The 25,558-nt window shown below is 39.9% G+C and overlaps 1 protein-coding gene across 5 annotated transcripts; it reads right to left on the bottom strand.

Moving 5' to 3' along the window:
* Window positions 1-519: 519 nt before the first annotated feature.
* Window positions 520-21,789, bottom strand: LOC137026837 (uncharacterized). 5 transcript variants are annotated; one of them, XM_067394375.1, is made up of 10 exons: window positions 21,133-21,788; window positions 20,451-20,570; window positions 20,319-20,360; window positions 20,157-20,201; window positions 20,019-20,036; window positions 4,734-5,132; window positions 4,349-4,522; window positions 2,086-2,370; window positions 1,448-1,576; window positions 520-1,049 (listed from the first exon to the last, which is right to left on the bottom strand). In XM_067394375.1, the coding sequence occupies exons 2-10, from the start codon at window positions 20,497-20,499 to the stop codon at window positions 997-999; spliced, it is 1,194 nt and encodes a 397-aa protein (XP_067250476.1). In that variant the 5' UTR covers window positions 20,500-20,570; window positions 21,133-21,788; the 3' UTR covers window positions 520-996. The 5 variants fall into 5 exon arrangements, with proteins under 5 accessions (XP_067250476.1, XP_067250478.1, XP_067250477.1 ...); XM_067394376.1 differs by having other exon boundaries at window positions 526-1,049; window positions 2,098-2,370; window positions 21,133-21,218; XM_067394377.1 differs by lacking the exon at window positions 20,019-20,036 and having other exon boundaries at window positions 21,133-21,789.
* Between the last annotated feature and the right edge of the window lie 3,769 nt (window positions 21,790-25,558).

Below are 25,558 nucleotides of genomic sequence, written 5' to 3'. Positions count from 1 at the left end.
AGCTTTCATAAATGTGCCTTGGAAAAAACATTACTGGTGTGTATCTTGAGACAAAACAATGACACTTTTAAAATATGCCAGTGTAAGTTGCTTTCAGTTAAAACAGCTCAGGAAACTTTTTTCCCCCCGTCTTTAGGCCTGCTCTTCTGCACACTGTGACTGAGCCCATTTCCCAGCTCGATTTCTTGGATGCCACAGTTAAATACGTTAAAATGGACATAAGTCCTTGATATATGATGCACTGCCCTGATGAAAGCCACATTTTGAGCACTTTATACTGTATCAGCCTTTTTTTTTACTTTGCAAAAAAGAACAATGCACACAGCCGTTCATGTTGCGGTTTCCCAGCCGTCACAGAGAATGCTTTAAAGCAGACATAAGGCTGTGATATAAACTGCCCTACGAAAGCCACATTTCAGCAAAAAGATCATTATTAATTCATACACATCCATACTCTAATTTTCTTTATAATTTTGAGCAAATAAATCTTTATTAATTCATCCATACTTGCATTTTCTGCATTATTTTGAGCAAATAGATCTTTATTAATTCATGCACATCCTCACACTTTCTGTATAATGTTGAGTTAGTAGATCTTTATTAATTCATCCATACTCACATTTTCTTCATAATTTTGAGCAAATAGATCATTAATTCATCCATACTTGCATTTTCTTCATAATTTTGAGCAAATAGATTAATTCATCCATACTCACATTTTCTTCATAATTTTGAGCATATATCTTTATTAGTTAATGTGCATGCATACTCTTGCTTTATTCATAGGCAGTGATGCACAAATGAGAGCGAAAGTTTCTCGTGCACACACAAAACTCTTTTATTTTTGCAAAGGTCCCTTTAGGGGCTCCGTAGTATATATTCCAGATTTAAAAAAACGATAATAATACAAAAGTTACTTGAATAATGCATATTTTTACAGTAAATGTTTCTCCTCTTCAGGTCTGCTCTTCTCTCTTTAGAAAGTCTTCTGATTATTTATGCATCCATGTAGTCCTTGTCTGTAACAGTTGTGGTGTGGTTGATGGAGTCTGGGTTAACAAAAATGCAAAGAGATCACTGGGTTAATCTACTGAAGATAAAGATCAAATCTAATCCTGAACACAAACTCAACAGAATGAGTTACAAAATTCTCACCTCAAACCAAACCTCATATATAAAGGCCAGATTTGTCTTTAATGGCATTGCATGTTGAAATGCTCCTCACACCAACAACTGGTGTGTGAGATTTTAATATAGAAATGCATGCAGAAACTATATTGAGCTCTGTTGGCATAATATTTTATGCCATTACAGTCATCAGCTCATCTTCAGCTCAGAAAACCAACGGCTGCATGTTAAGTCATTGAGCTTCAGCACATTGTGTATGCATTTTTATTACATTCACTTTTAGATTTTGATCTGACTGTGAGTAACTGGTGAAACACACCTTTAGCTTTGCTCCTGATGGTGGTCACGATCACTGCTGCAGTCATGATGACGAGAACAACAGCAATGAAGGAGGAAAAGCAGATGTAGAATGAAGATACTCCTTCCTCATGATGATCTGCAGCAAAATCTGAAAGCAAACACAGGCAACGTTTATGCACAGAAAAATATAGTTATACTCACATGTTTTGAGACACACAAGATGTTTTACCAGATTGACTGTACTGTATAATGTAGGTCTGTAATTTAGAAATGCTGATAACCAATAAGAAGTAAATTAGACATGCTTTTGATGTGGCCATATATGGGGTTAGGGCAGTTCATTTCAAATTGAAATAAATAAATAAATAAGCTCTTACTGTAATAACCAAAATTATGCATTAATACTACAGCAAATCTAACATAAAAAATTATGAGCCTGTATTAGTATGCCACTCTATTACTGCCATTAAACCATTACAAGGAAACGTCATTAAACACTCTACAGGACAGGACAAAAAACAATATTTTAAAGTGTTTAGATTACATTGACATATTTGAGGTGTCAAAATCCAACATGCAAGGAAAATTAAGAATTAGGATTCTAGTACAGTTCTTTTGTGTTATCTTTGATGAAAATCAATTTTGTAGTGTATTTACAGTATGTTTTACCAGATGGGCTGCAGGTGTAGGTCTCACTCTGCTGGTTCACCACAGAATTCAGCTTGTGCACACAGGTGAAGGAAACAGGTGAGCTCACATTCACATCAAACACACACTTTTCATTTGAATAACACAGTGGGTTCTTCAGTATGTAGCTGTGTTCACCCTTCACTAACAGCTGGAAAGAGCTCTCAGTGAACCTCCTGCCAAATGAACACATCACCATCACATGCTCTCTGTCCTGCATCTGCCTGAACACTGTGATGCTGGGCACTGTGGCATCTGAAATAAAACACCTGGTGAATTTTCATGTAGAAACAACATAAAGACATGTTATTTTAAATATATGTTTAATGGCATCTTTTTACTAAGTACTTTGAATGAAGGCCAGTATCACTGATACTGATGCAGTGAGATAAAGTATATAAAAGATACATTTTATTTTTAATAAAGAGTAAATCAACAACAAATGAATAATACTTATGAGAATCACACATTCCCATGTTTTCATTAATTAAAAAATAGTAATTGATGTATGCAAAATCTTTCATATTTGAATTTATTAAAATTAGAGAATGCAAGATCTGCAAAAATCTCTTAAAGGTTTTAAAACCACAACTGCTGCTTAAGTTATTCTGCGTGCCTTATAAGGACCAAGGTGACGTAATAAGACCTGCTCGGCATTTTGTATAGCAGGTCTTATTAGGTCACTTCAATAGGTTCAATAGGTTCTTTACTAAGTCCCTTCCTTTTATGTAAGCACAACATATAAAATGTTTAGTATCAGAAGACTCAGAGCTTCTTTCTTCTCTCTCTTTTAATTCTGCAAATATCTCCTTTTGGGCCCTTCTTTTTTTCTATACCCTGATTTTCACAAACTTTGCTAGATGCAATCCTTTGGCAATCAACACTTAGATATTTTATTATTTTTTTCACATTTTATTTAGTAAAAATTGTTCTTATTCAAATTTGATCTCTGACATAATCATTGCTCTTCTGCCTGGATCTCACTGCATCAGTAATTAAAGAAAATGGTAACACTTTACAATAAGGGTTAATCATGTACTTATACCTGAATTAATAATGATTCAGCATGAAACAAAGAGCTATCTTTAACTACGATAGGAGTCATATGGATTAATGCGTGAATGACGGCAGCCTTAACTACATACATGTTTGATAGTTAATGCATTAATTAACATTTATGGCCAGGTCAAATCAAACAGCCTCTTTTTGATTTTCAAATTGAAATAATATTATCAGAGTTTAAACTTTTGACTGCAGCTTTGTCATAAACATTACTGAATAGCACATAATTAATTTATCCTCCTTATCCGATGTAGAAAACACTAAATACACTAATAACTGATCCTAAAAGGTCTTTATCTGTTTTGTGTTGTTCTCTTTCCCTTCAAACTCACCCTACTGCAACTTATGCACAGCTAAATAAAAAATAAAAATTCAAAACCCACGAAGAACATTTGTGGAATAGTTCCCAAAAAAACAACCAAACTGGAATCATAGTCAGTACATTTGCTGGGTATTAGTACAGTTCAGTCTCCATCCAGACGCGGGCTGTGATGATATTGTAGCCTACCTCCACTCTGACTTCTTTTAACGAGTTTGTTTGCCCATATAATCTATATAATCCATATAATATATATATATATATATATATATATATATATATATATATACGTAATTAGGGAGGAGCGAGCCCATCTAATCTTCCCATCAACAGCCAGAGTATATAAGCAGTTATATAAAATTTTAATTTTAGCCATTCACTCATTAAAATGGCCATTTTAACACACTCTTTTGCGTCTTATTGCACTTTAATGGCTTAAAATCACTTAAATGTATGACAGCGTGATCATACTGAAATGCTAGCCAAAGGACGCTGGAAAAGAATGGATGCTGCGTTAATTGCGTTAAGTATTTCGTTAAACTGGGGTAAAAAATTTAATTGAAAAATTATCACACACACTGGCATTTCTATAATTTGAGGACATTGGTGTAATTGGTGTAATTCAAAACAGATTTTACTTTAGCCATACAGCAGCACAAAATATCCACCACATTGCTTTCAGCTAACTTCATTAAAATAAATATTATGAATAATTGTTTTATCTTATTTAAAATTATTTTATTTTATCTTGAGGTTGAGGTTGGTTAAAAACCACGGCTATACAAAGTGCCTATGGTGCTTATTGAGTAGTAGATGTTTCTGTAGTGAATAGTGAGCTCAATGTTGTCTTACGTTTTTTGGGACAGAAGCCCCACTTTCTGTCCATGTCGAAATCTTTTTCTGTAGAACACCACTGCCATCCATCCTTCCTGCCATCCACAGTGCAATCAGCATACCACTTTTCATTAAACTTAAAAGGGAAATGGCATGGTTTCCCATGTGAATTACCACCCATACTTGGCATCTCTGCAGAACAAAGAAATTATATTAGAAGTTTAAGTTTAATTTAGAATAATTTAAGGATTTGGTCTGAAATATTTAAATGACTAAGGAAACAAGTGTTTGAGCTTAACATAAGGGAAATTCATAATAGACATATTAGATATAAATGTAACATTTTGCCAGCCATAAGATTTTAATGGTTGTCCAAATTTGATATCTGGACATTTGGTCATACCTTGATATCCACGAGAACACAAATTTTCTTTGGTTCCATAAATCAGCCAGCGACTAAAAACACCTATTCCTTTATACAACATCATATTTTGCCCATGTCCATAGTTCAGGTGCAGTGGATGTCCTTTCAATCCAAACAAAGTCTTATCTTTACATTCCCAGGTTTGTCCAGGGTTAGATTCATTGCAAGGCAGAAGGATAATTTTGACCCAGTCTTCAATCTTCTCGGCCCCCAAGCAGAGACTAAAAGTGAGGCTGACGATTCGTGAAGAGGAAATCCATCGGAAACGCTGAGCTTTGAAAGATGCATCGCATGGCGCAGTCAGCAATACATTAGCACTCACAGCATACACACATTTGTTCTGGTCCTCATTGTAGATAAGGAAGGTACTATCTGAATCTATGGAAAATGATAACAGACACTGTAATAGCTATATAAAGTTTATTCATAAATAAAATAGGAGAATGTCAAGGTTACTAAAAGTACAAGGTTCCCTGAGTGGTGTTACATGTGTGTTGCAGGAAAGCAGATGAAGAAGAGGGTTTATTAACATAGCACAGCAAACGGGTAGCAACAAACACACCATACATAGACGAGAACCGACAATCAACTGAAAGATACAGGGAGTATAAATACACAGGGAACATAATGACAGACACCTGAACGTAATCAGTTACCAAGGAGACTAACTAGAATGCAATTAAGGCTACGTTTACACATGGGTGGCTATTTTCATAAACGGACATTTCAACCTCTCCAGTTTCAAAAATTACATCGTGCACACGTCAGTTTTCAGAAAAGTTTTCATTTACACGTACCCGTGTATATATGACGTCAAGAGTGTAACGAGCAGTTCAAGCCCACGTAAGCAAATCAGAATCACGAATTCCTCTTGAAGTGATTCGAAGTTGTTGCAAAATTGCTGATTTCCGAGCACTCATTCATCTCTGCTCCTCAACATAATGGAGCAGCTGTATTTGCAAATGCAAACACACGAGAAGAGTTTGCACCAACATAAATGCGACTGCTACTCTAAACGCTTCCATGATCACATGTAAACATAGGTGCGAGCTCTGGCGCATACTGTGATGTTGGCTGCCTAAACACCCGTTTGTCTCAGTTTACATGCAAACGAAGATTTTCAAAATCTCCACTCTGGCCGGAGTTTTTAAAAAGACTCGTTTTCAGAGGCGAATTCTCCATTTGCGTGTAAACGAAGGGCGCAAACGAAGGGAAATGTCTCTGTTTTTCAAAATAACCATGTACGTGTAAACGGGGCCTAAGACTACACATAACTGAAGCACAGGAATGAAACTAACACCAAACATAACATAACCATAACAGTACTCCCCCCTCCCAATAGGCGTGACCTCACGCCGAAAGGAAAAGTCCAGCTGTGGAGGGAGGGGGTTTTGGAGGTGGGCGAGGAGAGGCTGAAAATGGGTAGGAGACTGGAGGATATGGCAGGGAGGAACACCAAGGCGGAACTGACGGAGGGAGGAGCCAAGGTGGAGTCCTAAACACACTCCTGGGCGGAGCCTGGGCAGCGACTGACAGCAGTGGAGCGGAATGATGTGGAGACCCAGATGAAGCCGCAAGGACGACAGCACAGGACGACACTGCAGGCCTGGAGGACCGAGGTGACATCGTCGGCTTGAGAGACCGAGGTTGAGGCGGTGGTCCGACTGAACAGGGCGACATCGGAGGGAGCGAGGACCTCTGTGGAACCGAAGGAAAGGAGGATCCCGGTGAAGCTGGAGGGGAGGAGGATCGAGGCGCAGCCGGAGGTCCAGATGTCCGCAGCGAAACCAGGGTGACGAGAGACCAAGGTGAAACTGGAAGAACAAGGGAGCCTTAGTGATGGCAGACAACGGCGGAGCTGAGGGAGCATAAAGCCAAGACGGATTCGCAGGGCCGACAGGTTGAGGTGGAGAACTGGATCCAGAGGCCTGAGGTGTGGCCAGGTGATCAGCATCCCAGAGCCACGCTGGTGTAGAAAGAAGAAGCCGACGAGCTGGTTGGGATCAGCGGCGAGGGCGGAGTCGAACGGAGATGATGGAGACAATGGGGTGGGCAGAAAATTGTGTGGGATCGCTTCATCCAATATAGAGAGTGTTTTAGAGTGCAGAGGAAAGAGCTTTGTGGAGAAATTTATGAGCCAGCCCTCCTCACCTGGCTCATCGAAGAACTGCTTCACTGGAACTGACTCCTCGCTGGATTTGATGAATGTTCCCAGCCTCGGGACGGGTGTGGTGACCTGCTCTGGCTCCGGAATGAACTCTGTGGCTGGCATTAACTCCGGGCATGGAGAGGGCTCAAGCTCGTGGTCCATGGCAGGCAATGGCTCGGTTTCAAACTCCATGGTGGGCATGGGTGTCATCACTGGAATCGCTGCGGGAGGTTTCTGTCATACCCGGACACTCCGGGCTGGGAAGAAGTGTTTTCTCTGGAGCGGGCAGAAAGATGACTGCTGGAGGTGTTGACTGTCCTGGGGAGTCGAAGATTTCAAAGTTCTCAACGACTGCCACGGTGAGAGAGGAACCACAAACCCACAAAGCATAGTCGACGAACTTGATGAAAAGAAGGTGATCCTCCTTCAACAGCAGCATCTGGGCCAGAATATCGTCCATCCCGCTCCAGAAAAGCTGTTTCAACGACTCATCATCCCAGCACGCCTCATGATAGAGCTGCAAATAGCCCTCCAAATATTCCTCCAGAGACCGGCCGTTCTGTAAAGTGTTGTCCTCATAATTCATTCTGTTTGGTTGGTTCTTCTGTTACATGTGTGTTGCAGGAAAGCAGACGAAGAAGAAGATAATTCCAATACGAGGGTTTATTAACATAGCACAGCAAACAGGTAGCAACAAACACAGCATACGTAGACGAGAACCAACAATCAACTGAAAGATACAGGGAGTATAAATACACAGGGAACATAATGACAGACACCTGAATGTAATCAGTTACCAAGGAGACTAACTAGAATGCAATTAGGACTACACATAACTGAAGCCCAGGAAACAAACACACAGGAATGAAACTAACAACAAACATAACTTAACCATAACAAGCGGGAACAAGTGTGTAATATTTTTATTAACTAGAATATAAATAAATCAAGTAATCAATGTGAATAGGGATGCACCGATACCATTTTTTAAGGACCGAGTACAAGTACCGATACTTTTTTTCTAGTACTTGCCAAAACCAATACCTATACATTTATTAATTTCTCTGTTTTTCTCTCTCTCTCTCTCTCTCTCTCTCTCTCTCTCACTCTTTTTTTTTTTTTTTTTGGTGATGTTAGCACAACACGGTGAGATAATGAATGTAGGACAGCTTCTTTATTATTACTCTGTGACAAACACATAAAAATTATTACTTTTTTTCATTAAACTTAAAGAACAAAACTTTCAGTAACCTTCAAAGGGCATCATTACCAATAGGCCTATATATAATTGTTGTTATATTAAAAGAAATTTACAAACAAATAACAAACATACAACAAATACTACAGAGATACAAATTAAATAAACAGTTTTTTTCAGATACAGTAGGTTTATTTACCATGTATACATTTATTTAATATATTTTGTTGTTTTATTAACATTAATGACAAATAGGCTATGGTCCCTTTAAGACCGAATCCATGGATACTGACACATATCCTGTTTTCACCCAAATGTTTGCGTCCACTTAACCCATAACCGACTGTAGTTGCGTGAGATAATCCACACGTTTATCTCATTTTGACAACTTTGTGTGCTTTTGACCATTCAGATACCGATACTAGTAATGTGAATAAATGTGAATATAGCCATTTATGTGAAAAAATTATTGTACTATTATAATCATGTATCTACGGTGACCTGGAGGGGACATGTTCGGTTCATTTAGTTTTGTCATGGTGGCCACAACAAACTCGTGGGAACGTGATAATAACTCGTGGCTCGTGATGTAAAGTCATGGCCTCGAGATCATATGGTGAGGGCACGATATTTTTTTCATTATTCATTATTCATTATGTTGAGGGAACTACATCTATTTCTCATGGCCACAATTAAATGTGTAAACAACCTGCGCAACCATAGCAACCTGGAATTATCAGAAATGGACAATTTGCAATTTTTTTTATGGGTTTTTGCTAAATCGCCTGAAATAAGGTCTGTGGTTAACAAAGCCTTTACTTTCTCGTTTTGATCTATGACATAAAACACACCAGTTATAACGCACTTGTGATTTTTTTAAACTTTTACTGTGTCTTAAAATCGGCGGTTGCTAACAAATTGCTAAAAGGGACTACTTCCTTTGGCGGGGACTTTAGACGTCATCATTAAAAACGGGACATTTGGACAGCATTTCTCATGAAAAAGTGGATAAGTATTCATACACAGCGCAGATCATAATCAGTGAGCATGTTTTTAAATAGTTGTTTTCTAAATAAAGTTTGAGGAAGCTTGGTGGTGACGACGTTGATCCGCGACCATTGTGTGCTGTAGTCCGTTTATAGCTTACTGTTAGCCTTTTATATCTGACGACTTTATTTAGGCTTCAAAATCTATAAATGTTGTGTTAACTTGTAAAGATTATCTTGATAAGACAAAACATGTCATAACCCTTTGTTAAACTCAGAGCTTATTTTCTGCGATTTTCCAAAAGTCTATGGGAAAAATGCATAGGCTTTCGGTGCGCCGCTAACTTCCGGGTTGGCCTACAAAAACGCGTCATCCCTGGGGCACTCTATTCTCCAATGATGTTTGTCAAGCTTTTGATTAAATTTCATATTTGTAATCACCAATGAAATCTGACAACAAGTGTCAAATAATATTTTTCTCAAACGCTCGAATCATGGCCAAAAAAACCTGTATTTTTTTAGGCTGTATCAAGCTAATGCGCATGCGCAGACCTAATGTGCCTCGTTTCGGAAGCACGCGTCTGACTGTTTCTATAGAATCCGTGCAATATATTTGATACAGTATTTATTCATTTTTGTTTATGTTAGTTATTAAAAATAGTCATTCATTGTTAGTTCATAATAGTTCACAGTGCATTAACTAATGTTAACAAATGAAACCTTATTGTTTGTGCTTAATAAGATTAAGAGAAAACTGTTATTCATTTTTATGGTAACACTTTACAATAAGTGCAACCATGATCGCCCTCTCTCAATATTCAAAGTGCAAATAAGACAACCTTTTTCTCTGATACAGAGCTAAGAAGAGATGGTTACAACTACACTGCCCAGCCTAAGATAGCTTTCATATTGAGAGATATTTGCATTCATCAGGGAGCCGCTTTCAAAATTCGTGGTATTGAAATCATGTTTGAATGCGCGCAGTTTACTTTCACTTTTGTGATCGCGTGTACTCTCTGAATATGGAGCGGCGGCGACCGTTATCCAACTGAATTAAATGTTTTTTTATTTAAATACAAAGCATGACAGTGTAAGCGCAATGTAAATGTAGCGGTGGCATATTCTTTCCTAATCATCCTAACACTCTGTCATGGCAATATCACAAGACTACTTTTCGCCTCGACGAGAAATCTTTTCACAATTTAGTCTCACTCGACACACTCCTATAAACTATATTACAGCATAGGCCTATTAGTTACTAGCCTAAACTGGACGGAGACACGGAGCGCCCTATAACTCACTGCGTTCACAATTCATACGGTTCAGATGGGAGGGAGAACGGCTGACTACACAGTTTATGGGAATAAATTGTGTATTTCCCTCACAATTGTCACAAAAAAACTCACTCTGTACACTGTCTGTCTGGTCTCTCTGCGCGTTGCTTTGCGAGATCATGAAATAGATTTGGAAAAAAAAAAAAACCATTAGCTATTAGGCTTCTGGAGTCGTTTTTGTGATAAAATTTTACTTCCGCATCTGAAAAATGCCAAATCGGAAGTGACGTAACTGAAGGAGCGCGATCAATATAAACAATAGGAAAACAATGGATCGCAATGACAGTTCGGATGCTGAGGAAATTGTAAATGTTCATTCATAATTCATACTCATATAACAGACCACAGCAATACAGCCTGCTATGCCGTCAAGAGAGGAGGCAGGCCAGAATTAGACAGAATAATCGTCAAAAGAGACAAATTGAGCTGTGTGTGAGGAGAACCAGTCAAGAACAGGGTAGAGACCGGTGAAAAAAAAAAAAAAGATAAAAAAACAAGACTGACAGTGCACCATTCACATCATCTCTCTGACGGATCCGTGATCATGTCTCCCGCAGGCAGACAAAATAGGCGTCGATCCCGTGAAAAATACGAGATATTCTCCACTGATTTTAACCAATATAAAAAATCGATTGGATCTTTTAGACACGATCCCTGTTTTATAGCTTATTTAAAGCCGTTTCTACAGCGATATTTTAATGGTAAATGTCGAGAGAGCCAAGTGATGTGCGAGCACAAATGGCTCTGCTCTCGATCAATTACATGCGCGCGCTCAAACTCAAACTCTTTTTGCATCAGATATAAGCGAGAGCATGACTCGCGACAATACTCGTGAAAAGAATGTGCTTTTGGGTCGAAATTGTCATCTTGCTGCACGGATATAATGCAAATAAAACATCCAGTTTATGTTGATTTGGGTTAAATAAGAAGCGAACTGGCGCTGAAATGAGTTGTTTTTGAAATCATGCCGAGGATTGTTATTGTGTAAGTTAGTCTTCAGACATCGCTTCTTTCCAGGGAAATCACTAGCAAAATGCACACAAACATTTTGATATACAAACATTAATGAACTTCTTTTAACTTAAAGAGGAAAAAAAAAACGAAATGAGGGTAGATTTGAACCACTAATAAATAGAGCACGGTTAGAACTCTGACTCTATTGACAAGAATTCTACCACGAGACCAGTAGGAAATACTAAAATTGAGTCACTGGGCACCCACCAGCAGAAACATAAATCGGCGCCTATGAGCGTTACTGTATGTGTTTCTTGTAATGTTATCCTTTATTCATTAATCCTGCGTTATGAGTTTATTCCCTGCCGATCACTGTGTGGGGATATGTAGTTGTGTGAACTTGAATGTAGGCTATATACGTTTGGCATGAATGAAATTGGAGTACATTACCAGCACATAATTCAAAACTGTTTTGTGTGAGTGTGAGACTGTATGTATTTGTGAACATAATTTTTCATCAGTGTTGAAATTGATTCAAGTAAAAACGGTAAAGAAGCATCGTGTGTGTAAGTTTTTTTCATATAATCATTTACAATAGTATTACAATGTTGAACTCCGTCATATCGCCGGGATAATAATCCTCCAGTTTATAATGAACGGGTTTAATGAAGCAGATGCAGAAGTAAAGTCCCGTCTCTTCACCGGCACAAAACACACACCGGCACGGACGATAGCACCGTCCTTTCTTGTTAGTAAACCTCTGGACTCGATGTCCTGACAGGCTGGAGTTTGTGCAGCTCCCACAAGCACAATAATTTACCATGACAATGATAAATAGAATACAAAAACACACGGATTCACGACCGCTGTCACTGAATATCAACCTACTTTGCACTGAGTCAACACAGAGCTCAGCGAACGACTCCCTTTAGTGACGTAAAATGACACGACGCTGAAAAAAACGGTTTTTTTTTACAGAGACCGTCACTTTATCTACTAAATTCATGCCCTTATGTCCTGCAAAACATTTTTAAACCCTGCAGTATCTTTTTATATGGTATTTTTGTACAAGGTTATATATTCATCTCGAAAAAAATGTTTATCCTGCAATATGCACTTTAACAATGGAAAAAATGGTCGGTGCGCCAGGTGCATGGTCCAAAAGAGTTGTACCTAGTCTCTTGAGTCATGGGTGTGTTTTGGGCATAACGTGCAATAAACCAATCAGAGTGTCATCTCCCATTCCCTTTAAAAGCCAGGGGCACGTTCAAGCTCAAACCGGTGCGCAACGTTTTGCTACGGTTTCCGTGTTGAACGACATGTTTGCTGGAAACGGTGTGCAAAGGTGTGCAACAGGTTTGAGATATGTTTTCTCTTGTTTGGTGGGTGTGTCAGAAATGTTAGCCCAATCAGCATTACCATGCATATAAACCACGCCGTATTAAAGAAACAGCTCTTAAATGTAAATAACATTAAAAATAAATTCACAAGAGCATATTAGAGCAAGTATATTGTTTTCACATGTTTATTTACATTACTGGCAAAATAACCTCAAAAATAAGAGCACAAGTATAGACCTGGAACTTCTTTAAGTCCTTCTAAATATTTAGTAATTGGAATGTCTTCTTGTCCGTATTCTTAGGAAGGTGGGCTAGACACTGATTGTAACATAATTAAATACTATACTTATATATTTTGCTATTGTATTGTGGATACTTTCATAAAATTTCATAAACATAAAGACAAATGTTGGATCACAATAATTAGGAATGTCTCGGTTACAAAGGTAACCCTCTACTAGGCCAATCTACTTCGAGTGTAACTACAACGAGCCAATGCACATGGGCATGCAATCATATGCATCAGCTGCTCGCCTCGCAGCGCGGGTATATAATGAGCAGCAGGTACGTTGCATCTTCAGGTTTTCGCTAAGGAGCCGAACCAAGCAGGCGGCAGCATCAGCAGGACAACAACTCCCACGAGGGTTACCTTTGTAACCGAGATGTTGCCATTCAGTCGGTCACGTTCGACGTATGTCGGACAGACCGATGAATAGGAATCCCTACCAAAGCGCCACAGGAGCTGCCCTCTTCCAGCGCTCTGTTGTAAGCCACCTGAACCCCCTTGCCTGTGGACGGTGGGACAGGGCTAACACACAGAGAGGATCGATCACTGTTGTTCCCAAACCCATTCAGTGAGATTATTGGATAACGCTGGGAAAGCGTAACCTTTCGTTTGAAAAGGAACGCTGTGGAAGCCACATCCTTCCCCGAAGGAGTTATGTGGAGAAGTACATATGGACTAACCTTGTAGGTTGTACAACATATGGAAGAACTGGGGTGACTCCAACTCGATGAGAGATGGGTTCTCCCAGAGAGAAAGACACGGGCTTCGTTTAGGAGCAACCATGGAAAAAAAGTATCTGGACAGAGCAAAGCCAGGGCTGGGTAGGGCAGCGCTTGTAGGCTCACTACCTGGTCCTGAAGGGAGTGGTAGGAAACTTGGGCACATAGCCAGGCCAGGGTCTCAGTACCATGTGGCCGTCACCCGGCCCGAACTCTAGGCACGATTCGTCGACTGAAAATGACTGCAGGTCCCCTACCCTCTTGATGGAGGCCAATGCAACCAGCAGCAAAATCTTCAGAGACAGAATCTTTAAGTCTGCTGATTGCAAGGGCTCAAAGGGAGCAATCTGAAGTGCTCGAAGCATCAGAGCAAGGTCCCAAGAGGGTATGGAGGGAGGTTGAGGAGAATTTAACTGTCTCACCCCCCTAAGGAACCTGACAACCAGGTCGTGTTGACCAACAGTTTTGCCATCTATGTGGTTGTGGTAAGCGGAGATAGCAGCAGTGTGGACTTTGAGGGTGGAGGGGGACAGCCTACGCTCCAACCCTTACTGCAAGAAGGATCGAGCATCTTCGGGGGTCTTCTCGGTGAGAAGAACACCACTCGACGAACAGGTTTCACTTCAAGGCGTAAACACGTCTTGTAGACAGTGCACGTGCCGAAGTGATGGTGTTAAGTACCTCGGGGGGTAAGTCACCTAAAACCTCCGGCTGTGGTGAGGAGTGAGAGTTCCGGGAACCAGGTCCGGTTGGGCCAATAGGGCACAACTAGCAGGACCTGCTCCTCGTCCTCCCTGACTTTGCACAGTGTCTGTGCAAGTAGGCTCACTGGGGGAAACTCATATTTGCGCAGGCCCCGGGGCCAGCTGTGTGCCTTGACGGTTGATGTACGCAACGGTCGCAGTGTTGTCTGTACCAACCAGTACATGCTTGCCTCGTAGCAGCCCTTTGAGGCGGCTCAGAGCAAGGCGTACTGCAAGCAACTCGAGGCAGTTGATGTGCCACTGCAGATGGGGTCCCGTCCAAACCCCTGAAACTGCAAGCCCGTTGTACGTGGCGACCCAGCCAGTGGTCGAGGCATCCGTGAAAACCACAGCATGCCGGGACACCTGTTCTAGGGGCACTCCTGCCCGAAGAAACAAGGGGTCTGACCACGGGCTGAAGGCTTGGCGACACTCCTGAGTGATTGCCACCCGGAACGTGCGGCGTTGCCACGCCCATCTTGGGACTCGGCCGTGAAGCCAGTGTTAAAGCGGTCTCATATGAAGCAGACTGAGCGGTGTTACAACTGCTGCGGCTGCCATATGCCCCAGGAGCCTCTGAAAGTATTTCAGTGGAACCGCTGTCCTGCCATTGAACGTATTCAGGCAGTTCAACACTGACCGAGCACGTTCCTCTGTGAAGCGTGCTATCTGTTCGACCGAATCCAACTCCATACTGAGAAAAGAGATCCTCTGCACTGGGGCGAGTTTGCTCTTTTCCCAGTTGACCTGAAGCCCCAACTGACTGAGGTGTGTGAGCACCAAATCCCTGTGTTCGCACAGCTGATCCCGAGACTGTGCTAGAATGAGCCAGTTGTCGATAGTTTTTGATAGTTGAGGATGCGAACACCCTGTTCTCTCATGGGAACAAGGGCTCCCTCCCCGACTTTCGTGAAGACGCAGGGAGACAGGGGCAGCCCGAAGGGTAGGACTCTGTACTGATATGCTCGTCCTTCAAACGTGAACTGCAGGAATGGCCTGCATCGGGGAAGAATCGAGACATGAAAGTTCGTGTCCTTCAGGTCGATCGCTGCAAACCAACCCTGGGGACGGATGCATTCGAAAATGCGTTTCTGTGTGAGCATCTTGAACTGTAGCTTGTGAAGGCTCCGATTCAAGGCTCGCAGATCCAGGATAGGTCGTAACCCACTGCTCTTCTTGGGTACAATGAAGTAGGGACTGTAGAACCCTGACCTAATATCGGCTTAAGGGACCAGCTCTATCGCATCCTTCGCCAGTAGGACTGCGATCTCCACACCACAAGACAGGGGCAGACATCTTTCACTGTAGTGAAGAGGACGCCCCTGAACTTGGGGGGACGCCGGGCAAACTGAATTGCATAGCCGAGCCAGATGGTCCGAATGAGCCAGTGAGACGGACTGGGGAGCGCTAATCAGGCTCGCACCGTACAAGCAGGACCAAAGGGACAACCGGCGTACCCACAGTGGGGCAGAGAGGTGGAACACAGGGATGCAGCTTGGGGGGCTCTCTTTGCGAGGCGGCCTGAAGCGGCGTCACAGTGTGCTGGGCAACACTTACCTGGTTCCACAGTTGGACAGATGGAGCAGTCAAGGCTTTGTTTACCCGCTGCTCACTACTGTCCACTGGCGACAGAAGGGGGGGGATGAGAGTGGTGAGGTTTTTCCCCTCCCACTGCTCTCCAAGACTTTTTTTTTTTTTTTTTTTTTTTTAAATTTGGGTACCGCTGGCTGTTGGGCTATGTGGAAAGAGCAGCCCCACCCATCTCTGGGTCGCCCGTCTCAGGGGTGATTTTCTCACCAACCGCTTAAACAGCAGCAGAAACGGGAGGTGTCACCTCCCCGCAACTGACACAGTAGAGCAGGCTGGTCCAGAGTTTTTTGCAGGAGACGACACCCTTGGCAACGAGCAGACTGAGGGGCGGCCCAAGAGGAACTCAATGGTTTGTCATGGGAAGCTCCCTGGTCTGCTACTAACTGAGGAGAACTGCTGGGCTCAGTCCTCGTCAGTGTCACCGAAAAGGCCACCTCGTGAGATGGGAGCGTTGAGAAAGCATTTAGCTTGACAACCTCTAACACCTCACAAGGTAAGCCAGGGGGTGCTTCTGGACCACTGAGGTGGACATCGTCTGGCCGAGGGCCTGTGCCGTGACTTGATCACGGTCAGTCAACAAGCGCAGCTCAACCCCGGCTCAGAACTACCCTCATGCATTAGAGTGCCTTGGTCTCACATGCAGGTGGGAGTGGTCTGTGTACAGCCACCCCATCCAAGAGGGCAGTGAGAGAGGAAAAACTTATGCAGATTTTGGCACTTTTGGCGTTCCATATTTATGGCACCAATATACCTCCATGCTGCCAAGTTTTCCATGCACATCCGGAATACCCAGGAAAGCATGGCTGTGAACTCTGAATCTGAGTCAGCATAAGCACACACCATTACAGTGGGCAGCATCACCCTCATTTCCAGAGCATAACAGCACTCTCTCCGATGCTGCAATCGACATCTGACCCTCAGCTGGAGCTCTGAATGAAATGCTAGGTTCCCCTATGAGAAGGACCAGCAATCCAATCCAGAAACTGCACAGCTTGCAATGAGCTAGAGAGGGAGGGGCCCTTAGGGGGTTGGTTCCCCAATGGAACCCCTCAACCGCATGTCACCCAAGCCTTATCAGCAAAGTAGACCTCTTCTGGTGCACCAGAGAGGGCGCTACAATGAGATTAGGCAAGGGAACCGCACATCTAGAGCGCCGAGCGAGCGCTGTGTTGCCGTGACAACCCGCGCTGCAGCCCGGCAGCTCGACGGCCCACGACACGCAGAGGAGAGAGAGTTTTGCTCTCGCTGATCTCTACGGTCTCTCAAAGTGTTGGGCAATCCCGCGGCTGTGCTTTAACACACAAGCGGCAGCTGGCCAACAACAGAGGGGACTCAAGCTTTCCCGGAGAAAGAAGAGTCACGACCGGCGTGTCAACGTGATCATGTTATCATATGAAATCACCCACGAGCATCGCTTCAGCATGCGCCCAGACATGTGAAACAATGTTCGTGGCCGTCAGTGAGGACAGGAAACGTCCGCAACCAGAAGCACACAGGTAGAATGTCATCTTTTAAAAGACGTAAATCTTCTTGTGTAAGCTCTTTTAGGGACTACTCTTTTAGGTGCTGAAGCACGCAGGGGAATGACCGCTGCAGCACAGACAGGGGATAGTGCAGCCTGTCGTGTGCACTCTCTCCTTGTAGCCGCCCTCTTACCAGCTGTGAGAACAGCTCTTAAGCGCTCAAAAGAGCACCATTCACCAGCCGTGAGAACGGCTTTTTACAACTGAGGCTTTGCTCTCTCAAAAAGGCAAAACAAAAGAAAAGAGAAAATAAAGAAGAGAGATCGGTCCCGCTGCAGTGCTGTCCGCCTGCACCAACATGAGCAGATTTTCCAAAAAAAGCTGACTCATTGAAGACAAACACATCCTCGTAGACACCACTGTTTATTACAGACGGTTCGGCTCCTCAGCGAAAAGCTGAAGATGCAACGCACCTGCTGCTTATTATATACCCGCGCTGCGAGGCAAGCAGCTGATGCATATGATTGCATGCCAATGTGCATTGGCTCATTGTAGTTACACTCGAAGTAGATTGGCCTCTCTAGCAAGATTCCTATTCGTCGGTCTGTCCGACGTACGTCGAACGTGACCGACTGAATGGGAACCACAGTTTCCACAAATCCCTTCACTCGATTGGGATGTTCTCTTTTATTCTGGACGGTAAGGGCAGTGACTGTAACATTGAGCGTATTGCAGTATTAAACATGTATTTATACCGATTTAATCAGGCTCCGAAAATTCTTCAAAAAAGAACACAAAGAATGGCCTTCTCAGCTGCCATAGTTGCATCTCTTGCGTCATCAGAACAGGGTGTTCAACGCTCCACCGTTTCCGTTTAAAAAAAGTTTTGCAACGTTTTGTCTGGGCTGAGCGCAGCCCAGGTCAAAGAGCTTAGAACCCAAGAGGTGACACTTTAATATATTTTGGGTAACAGCCACTAGATGGCGCTCCGGTAGCGCAGTCGCCATTGTTGGCTGAAAATACTAACTGGACCATAGAACCTTTCACATCTTATACCCACCCAAAATCGGCGAATTTCACTGCCAAATCAGAAGCGCAATAGAACAGTTTTTTTTTTTTTTTTATTAAATCACCAGTAAATTGTATGGCTCCCTCAATAAATGTTGTATTGTCTTAGCCTATATATGGTTTATTTTACCAGTTGTAGAAACCAACCATTCGTCCATCTGAGGTAACGTAGTTAGCCTACTTTATTGAGTATTTACATTTTATGTAACTTTACACATTTATTAATAGTAAATTAATAAATTTAAGATCATCATGTTTGCAGCTAACAATATATTTTAGACCTCGTGGAGTAATAGTAATAATATCTAGGTCTGAATTGAAATATTTAGGCTTTATTGTACGTTTTAATGGATCACACTACAAACATAATGATTTTATAATACATGATGCATTGCTGTATCTGTATACATAATTCCCACTTTTGGACACTTTTGCTTTAATGGACATTAGACAAAACTGCAAAATCAAGCTGTTATATTCCTATATTTATTGTCCAACATTCCCAATTTTTCTGATGCATGTCCTTAATTTAATTTCATATGTTGGTAATAATTCAGTGTTTATAAGCCTTTTAAAGAATTTTAACCCAAACTGACTGGGTTTCTAGAGAGCAAAGGTTTTGTGAAAAAAGTGGAAGACTTAAACACAAAGTGTGTAAAATAAACTGTTAAAAGGATTTGATGATCAATCACCTATAGGCGTATATTACTAATTACTAACCTATGCCATTGATTTTAGACCATTGACTTTTGTTGGTCAATGGTGCAGTCGTTTTCAGTTGCCTCAAAGTAGCAACAAGCCAAATTAAAGGTGTAATTTAAAAAATATATACATAGTTCACCCAAAAAATGAAAATTCATCCATCATTTACTCAACCTAATCGTCCAAAAGTTCATGTCTAATTAATTGTTGAATCAATTAGGGTAAGAAGAACTTTTGTCAGACATATAACATGCTAGAAATATAATAATCACTGCAACAATGATTATTATAAAACAAAGTATTTGCCCATTTAAATCCAAACAGTGACTCTTTTATTTGGCAGGGCAGTGTATCTAAACAAGGTGGCACAATTAGCTGATGACACTTCTCTTTTCCTATGAGACCAAGTTGGAAAAGGAATTAAGTGTTTACAGTTATTTTCATCTGTATCTGGTCTTTCATACTGAATTAAATCATATTTTTATTTTTTCAATTGATCCTATCTGATATTCAGTGGTATAACATGCAATTCCCAGTGAATTTTTGATTCTTATAGAATGTTATGATTATTCTTCACAATCAGTTAAAGAATTTACTTCCTGTAGTATTTAACAGATATTTCAGTCAAGTAAAAGTTTCCTAATTTTAAATTGCACTTTCATTTTTTTTTTACACTAGCTGTAAAACATATAGACTTGTCACTCATATAGAAGTAGCGATGATGTACTGTACCTGTTTTTGAAGGGTAAACTGTTGTACCATTGACCGGTGAATGAGTACAAAAGAAGGCAAAAATGAAATTGATACTATCCTCACACTTTCAAATATTTTGACAGAAAAGTGTATAGATAAAGTCATTAGATGATTCACCTGTCACTGAAGTATTCGCAGTAGTTTGCTGTGCATGAGGAGAATCTGTACAAAAACACAGCATAATTATATTTACTGCTATCCTTACACTTTAAAAATTTTAGAATATTATACAGGAATACTGACAGAAAAGTGTATAGATTAAAGTCAAAGATGATGCACCTGTCGTTGTATAGTAATCTGGGTCCCATGCATCAGATGAATCTGTACAAACACACAGCAAAACATTTATTGATTCCTGTCCATAGTAGATAGGCACAAAATCTGAGGCAAAGAAATATATAATTCACTTACTGAAAGCTGACCACAGGACCAATAAAAGGATATAAAGCAAGTTCATCATGTCAGATTAGAGAGCTTCAGCTTCCTGAGACACTGGCGTGGCACCAACTGAGCCTGATAGTGATTTCCTGTCTTAAAAACAAAATATGCAGTGTATGTAGCAAAGCAGAAATGCCTCTCAAGAGATATTAAGTCTACTGTTTACAAACTATAAGGTTGACATAATGCTGCTTCTAATTTGTGGTAATAAAAGATTTAAAATAGAACAATAGATGCATATAATTTAAATATGCATTCACAATATGTTCATAGGTCTTCACAGTTTATAGAAACTTACGTGCACAACTACAAACAACTGCAACAGTTATGAACTGCTTATTAACAGACATCCTGAATATTGTTTATCAGTCCCTACAGCAAGGAATTTTTCCACAAACTTTTAAAACCGCTAAGTTTGACCCTGCTGAAGAAAAGTAATACTGATTCTTTTGTGCTTTAATCTTCCATTTCTTGGCAAAATAAAGTTTTTAGGACTCTGGCAACTTGGCTATCCTTGTTCTTTTAGATCTGAGTGCTGCTTTTGACACCGTTATTAATCATGAGATTCTACTCGACCAATTACAGAACTGGGTCGGTCTATCAGCTGTCTGGTCAGATCCTAAGCAGCAGAGAATATGTTACACTGGGTACCTACACCTCTAGGCGTTACATCTTATCGTGTGGTGATCCTCAAGGCTCAAGTTTGAGTACTCTACATGCTTCCTTTAGCTGGTGTAATTAATCAGTACAATATTTCATTTCACCAGTATGCAAATGACAAGCTGCTGGACTGCATAGAGAGCAAAAAATTGTGGATGTCACAGAATTTTCTACAGCTAAACAAAGATAAAACAGAGTTACTTGTTATCGATAATGATGAAATAGAGAATCTATTGCTCCATATCTTGACTCTTTATCATTAAAGGCCAGTAATGAGGTAAAGAAATGAAAGCTCTAGCGTAAGTTCTGCCAGGAAGACTCAATGTTACGTCACCTATTAGTTTAGATCTAACCAATAATTATCTTACACTTGGAGTATAAAAGATTGCTGACGCCAACCTTCACTTCCATTGCAGGCTATAGCTTGTTTAAAGTCCAGTCTGACTTTATCGTTATCTATTAAATTACTGATGTAGTTTTATTTAAAACTTAAGCTTCAGGCTGCAATGTCCCTCTCATGACGTATGCACATGCTATTTTGTGATTATCTAAATAATCACAGAAAATGTTAGTTTAATGTACTGCTTTAATGAAAAAATTATCATTTTAGACGGGATGTTAAATGCTACAGTGTCATTTATGTCAGCCTATCAACATTCAACATTCATCGAGCTGTCGCGGCAATGAGAGAGAAATCACATTCAATTTCAGAAGCATGCAGGTCCTTGCTTCACGGATTCTATTTGTTTTCCTATTTAGTTCAGTATTGATGCAAAAACTTGAGAAAATGAGATCCAGGCAGTTCAGCAATGATTATGTCAGAGATTAAATTTGAATAAGGAATAACACATTTATTAATTAAAAATTATAGAGACAAACAAATTTATTAAGTAATTAATAGTTAATAATAAAATTTAGAGTAGTGTAAAATCCAGAGTATTGTAATTAATAGATGAAGATCAGAATATACAGAAAGAAGGAACAAAATCAAGACATTTGCAGAATGAGAAGAGAAGAAGAGCAAAGAAAAGAAAGGGAAACCAAAGGAAAAAGCTAAACTATCAATGACTCAGTCCATTTTATACGATAAGCATAGGAAAATTTACATCACACCCTTCCTGGTCCATTTGGATAGATAAGAAAAGGTCAAAGTGAACTTTTCCATTGTTTTGGAGGATTTAAAGAAATGTTGTGACATTTCATGGTTTCCTGCTATATAAACAGTCATTGGGTAATTTTATGGTCTCCTGATAGTTGACATTTATCAGAAGAAAAAAAAAAGCCCCCAAAAGGGTGGGTTAACACCTTAAAAAAATCCCCTTTCATTTGAATACAGAGATACAAAATATTATTGTAGGAAAAGTACAAAGTGTGATCAGTTCTGAGAACATTTATGTTCTGGTATGATTTGGCAGGAACCCAACTTAACCACAAATGTTACCACTATATATTAGTAATTTAGTAAGATAATATGAATACTTGAAGTCATAAGTAACATTAAAAATCATAAGCAATAAATGATAATGAGTGATTAATAATGAGTGATTAACATAGAATATGAATAAATGAACATGCATAAATGAATAAATGAATATTGACAATTTTAGATTCACCAATCTCCCACTTCAATCTTGAAAGACTCATCACAAAATCTTCAGAAAAAAACACAAAATGGTTACATCAAAATTGAAATGGAATAATAAAAGAAAAACATCCAAAATAAACCAAGTCACAAATACCTCTCTAACCCCAGCTAACTCCGTAAAATATTAACTGGGAACCTTCACCAGGCTGGTCCGACGAGGGCCACTAAAAGAACCCGACCCCAACGTCCCCTGGACTTTTGCTGGGTTTAGGAATTAACGCAACTGTCAGGTGGATAAAGTGTGGTCAAATTTCTTCCACTAATCTTTTCATTTTCGCCAGTTTAGTAATGTAATGTAAATACTAAATAGTAAAATTAATCTGCCAAAATGAATCGTGAATTAATATCAACACTAGACCCCATTACTTAAAATAACAATACTAAATAGACAAAATAAATCCTTAAATAAATCTTTTGATAAATCACAACTCAATCCTTCAAAGTCTCAATCTCTTCATTCTGTGGTTCATCATTAGGATGATGTAATCAGTCTCTCTGTCACATTCCCCTTGTGTTGCTAAGCATTGAGGTGCTCGTCGATCCTTCCTTGGTTCTGGGATGCTCTTGATCAGTTGGAGAAAACATTGGGCTTTTAAGCCACCAGTTGAGTTTGCTCATTCTCCTCTTTGATCCCCCTAAGGGACACTTCCTTTCCAGTAATCACAATCAGGCATCACTCAGAAAAGCGAACTGGTTCTATGAAAATACCACACGTAATCTCCTGATTGTATTTACTCATACCATACCTAGACATGGAGAAGATAGAACGGACACACAAAAAAACAAAACAAAAAAACAACAAGAACAAAACAAGACAACAACATTGTCGTTTTTCATACAGTTAACACTAAATTATCACTCGGATTAGTAGGATGAATTTCAGCAATCAACAGCACGGCTTTGACCTGCAAAGGAAAACCTTGAAATTCTTTTTGTTAGTGACAACATATATTTACACATCACTCCATCCAGTCCTCCTTGGGGTAACAAAACCTGTGAAATTTCATTTGGTGTGAGGGTTATCCAGGGCTGTTCAGGGCTTGAACCCATGATATTCCCTGATCTGGCAATATCATACATAACTTAAAGGGTTAGTTCACCCAAAAATAAAAATTTCTGTCATTTATTACTCACCCTCATGCCGTTCCACACCCGTAAGACCTTCATTAATCTTCAGAACACAAACAGATATTTTAGTTGAAATCCGATGGCTCCGTGAGGCCTCCATAGGGAGCAATGACATTTCCTCTCTCAAGATCCATTAATGTACTAAAAACATATTTAAATCAGTTCATGTGAGTACAGTGGTTCAATATTAATATTATAAATATGTTTTTTTGGTGTGCCAAAAAAACAAAATAACGACTTATAAAGTGATGGCCGATTTCAAAACACTGCTTCAGGAAGATTCGGAGCATAAATGAATCTGTGTAACATTGCCAGTGATGTGGACATGTCCTCAGGCTGAGCCCAACGTGACGACGTAATGCCGAGGCGGAGCAGAGCGAGAGATTTCAATAAATTCTTATAGAAGTCGAGCTTCACAATCCCACAATGCACCTTGCGAGCACGAAGCTCAACTTCCATAGGAATGAACAGAAAACGCTCGCTCTGCCCGCTCCGCACCAGTGCACAACTACTGTAAGTTCTTGCGTATTATGCTGTTATATGATTATATATTCAGTGGCATAAAATGGTCTTAAAATTACAATAATATAATTTATCGCAATTATTTCTGAAAGAACATATAGCACAACAAAAAGTTGTTATAGTGACAGGCCTAATTCAAAGAATGCTTTCTTTTTCACATGTCTGTATACTGTACACACACAGATATAGTTTGGGTTGTTGTAACTGTGTGTTGTATAATGTGGAAAAATAATACTCTGCAATATTTCTGCAGGGTTTTTTTTTTTTAACTGTACTTCCTCTTTCTTTTAAGCAAATAGTCCATTATGACAAATATATATAGACTGTTTGTCATTCATTTCCCAGTTCATAAAAAAAATGTCACCTTGTATCTTTTTTTGTTGTTGCATGTATATGTTAGTTAATATAATTAACATCTGCAATTCACATTGTCTTGATTCATGAAAGTAATCGTTATGATCATAATGTAAGAATCATTTGTGATATAACACATATATAACACAATAGCTACTGCCCTCTGCTGTATGTAGACAGAACTCAAAGCTACTGCAATAGGTGAAGCATTTATTTTTATATTCATTCATTTAGTAGACATTTTTATCTAAACACACATTTTATCTAAGCATATATAACATATATAAAGAGGAATGTTACAGCATAAGCAATTAATCATAATGAGAAAGTAACTTGAACATTGCTGCAATACAGTTTTAAATTGCAAAATTGCAATCACGTAAAATGCAAAAGAAAAAAAAAATGCAAAAGGTTAACTGAATGTTTTGCGCTTATATTTTTACAGTAAAAGTTTGGATAACACTTTACAATAAGGTCTCATTGGTTAGCATTTATTAACCTTTATTATTGTTAGTTAATAAAAATGTTCTTTTAGTTCACAGTGCATTAACTAATGTTAACACACACAATTTTATAATTATTGTTCATTCTTAGTTCATGGTAACTAAAGTAGTTAATTAATGTTAACAAATGAAAACTTATGTGCAGTTTTAAAAAGGTTTTTTTTTTCTTCAGGTCTGCTCTTCTCTCTTAAGTAAGTCTTCTGATTATTTATGCATCCATGTAGACATTGTCTGTAACAATTGTGGTGGGGTTGATGGAATCTGTGTTA

This window comes from Chanodichthys erythropterus, chromosome 9 (assembly GCF_024489055.1).
Source record: "Chanodichthys erythropterus isolate Z2021 chromosome 9, ASM2448905v1, whole genome shotgun sequence".
NCBI lineage: Eukaryota > Metazoa > Chordata > Actinopteri > Cypriniformes > Xenocyprididae > Chanodichthys > Chanodichthys erythropterus.
Note: the sequence above shows the minus strand (reverse complement) of the source record. Positions and strands in the feature narration are given on the sequence as shown.

Bases quoted from the DNA above. Each gene is read 5' to 3' on its own strand.
- LOC137026837 (XM_067394375.1), bottom strand. From the start codon at position 20,499: ATGATGAACTTGCTTTATATCCTTTTATTGGTCCTGTGGTCAGCTTTC. The intron at 20,202-20,318 runs GTGCATCATCTT...GTTTTTGTACAG, and splicing joins AGATTACTATACAACGACAG to ATTCTCCTCATGCACAGCAA. The intron at 1,577-2,085 runs GTAAATACACTA...GTTTGCTTTCAG, and splicing joins CCCATCTGGTAAAACATACT to ATTTTGCTGCAGATCATCAT.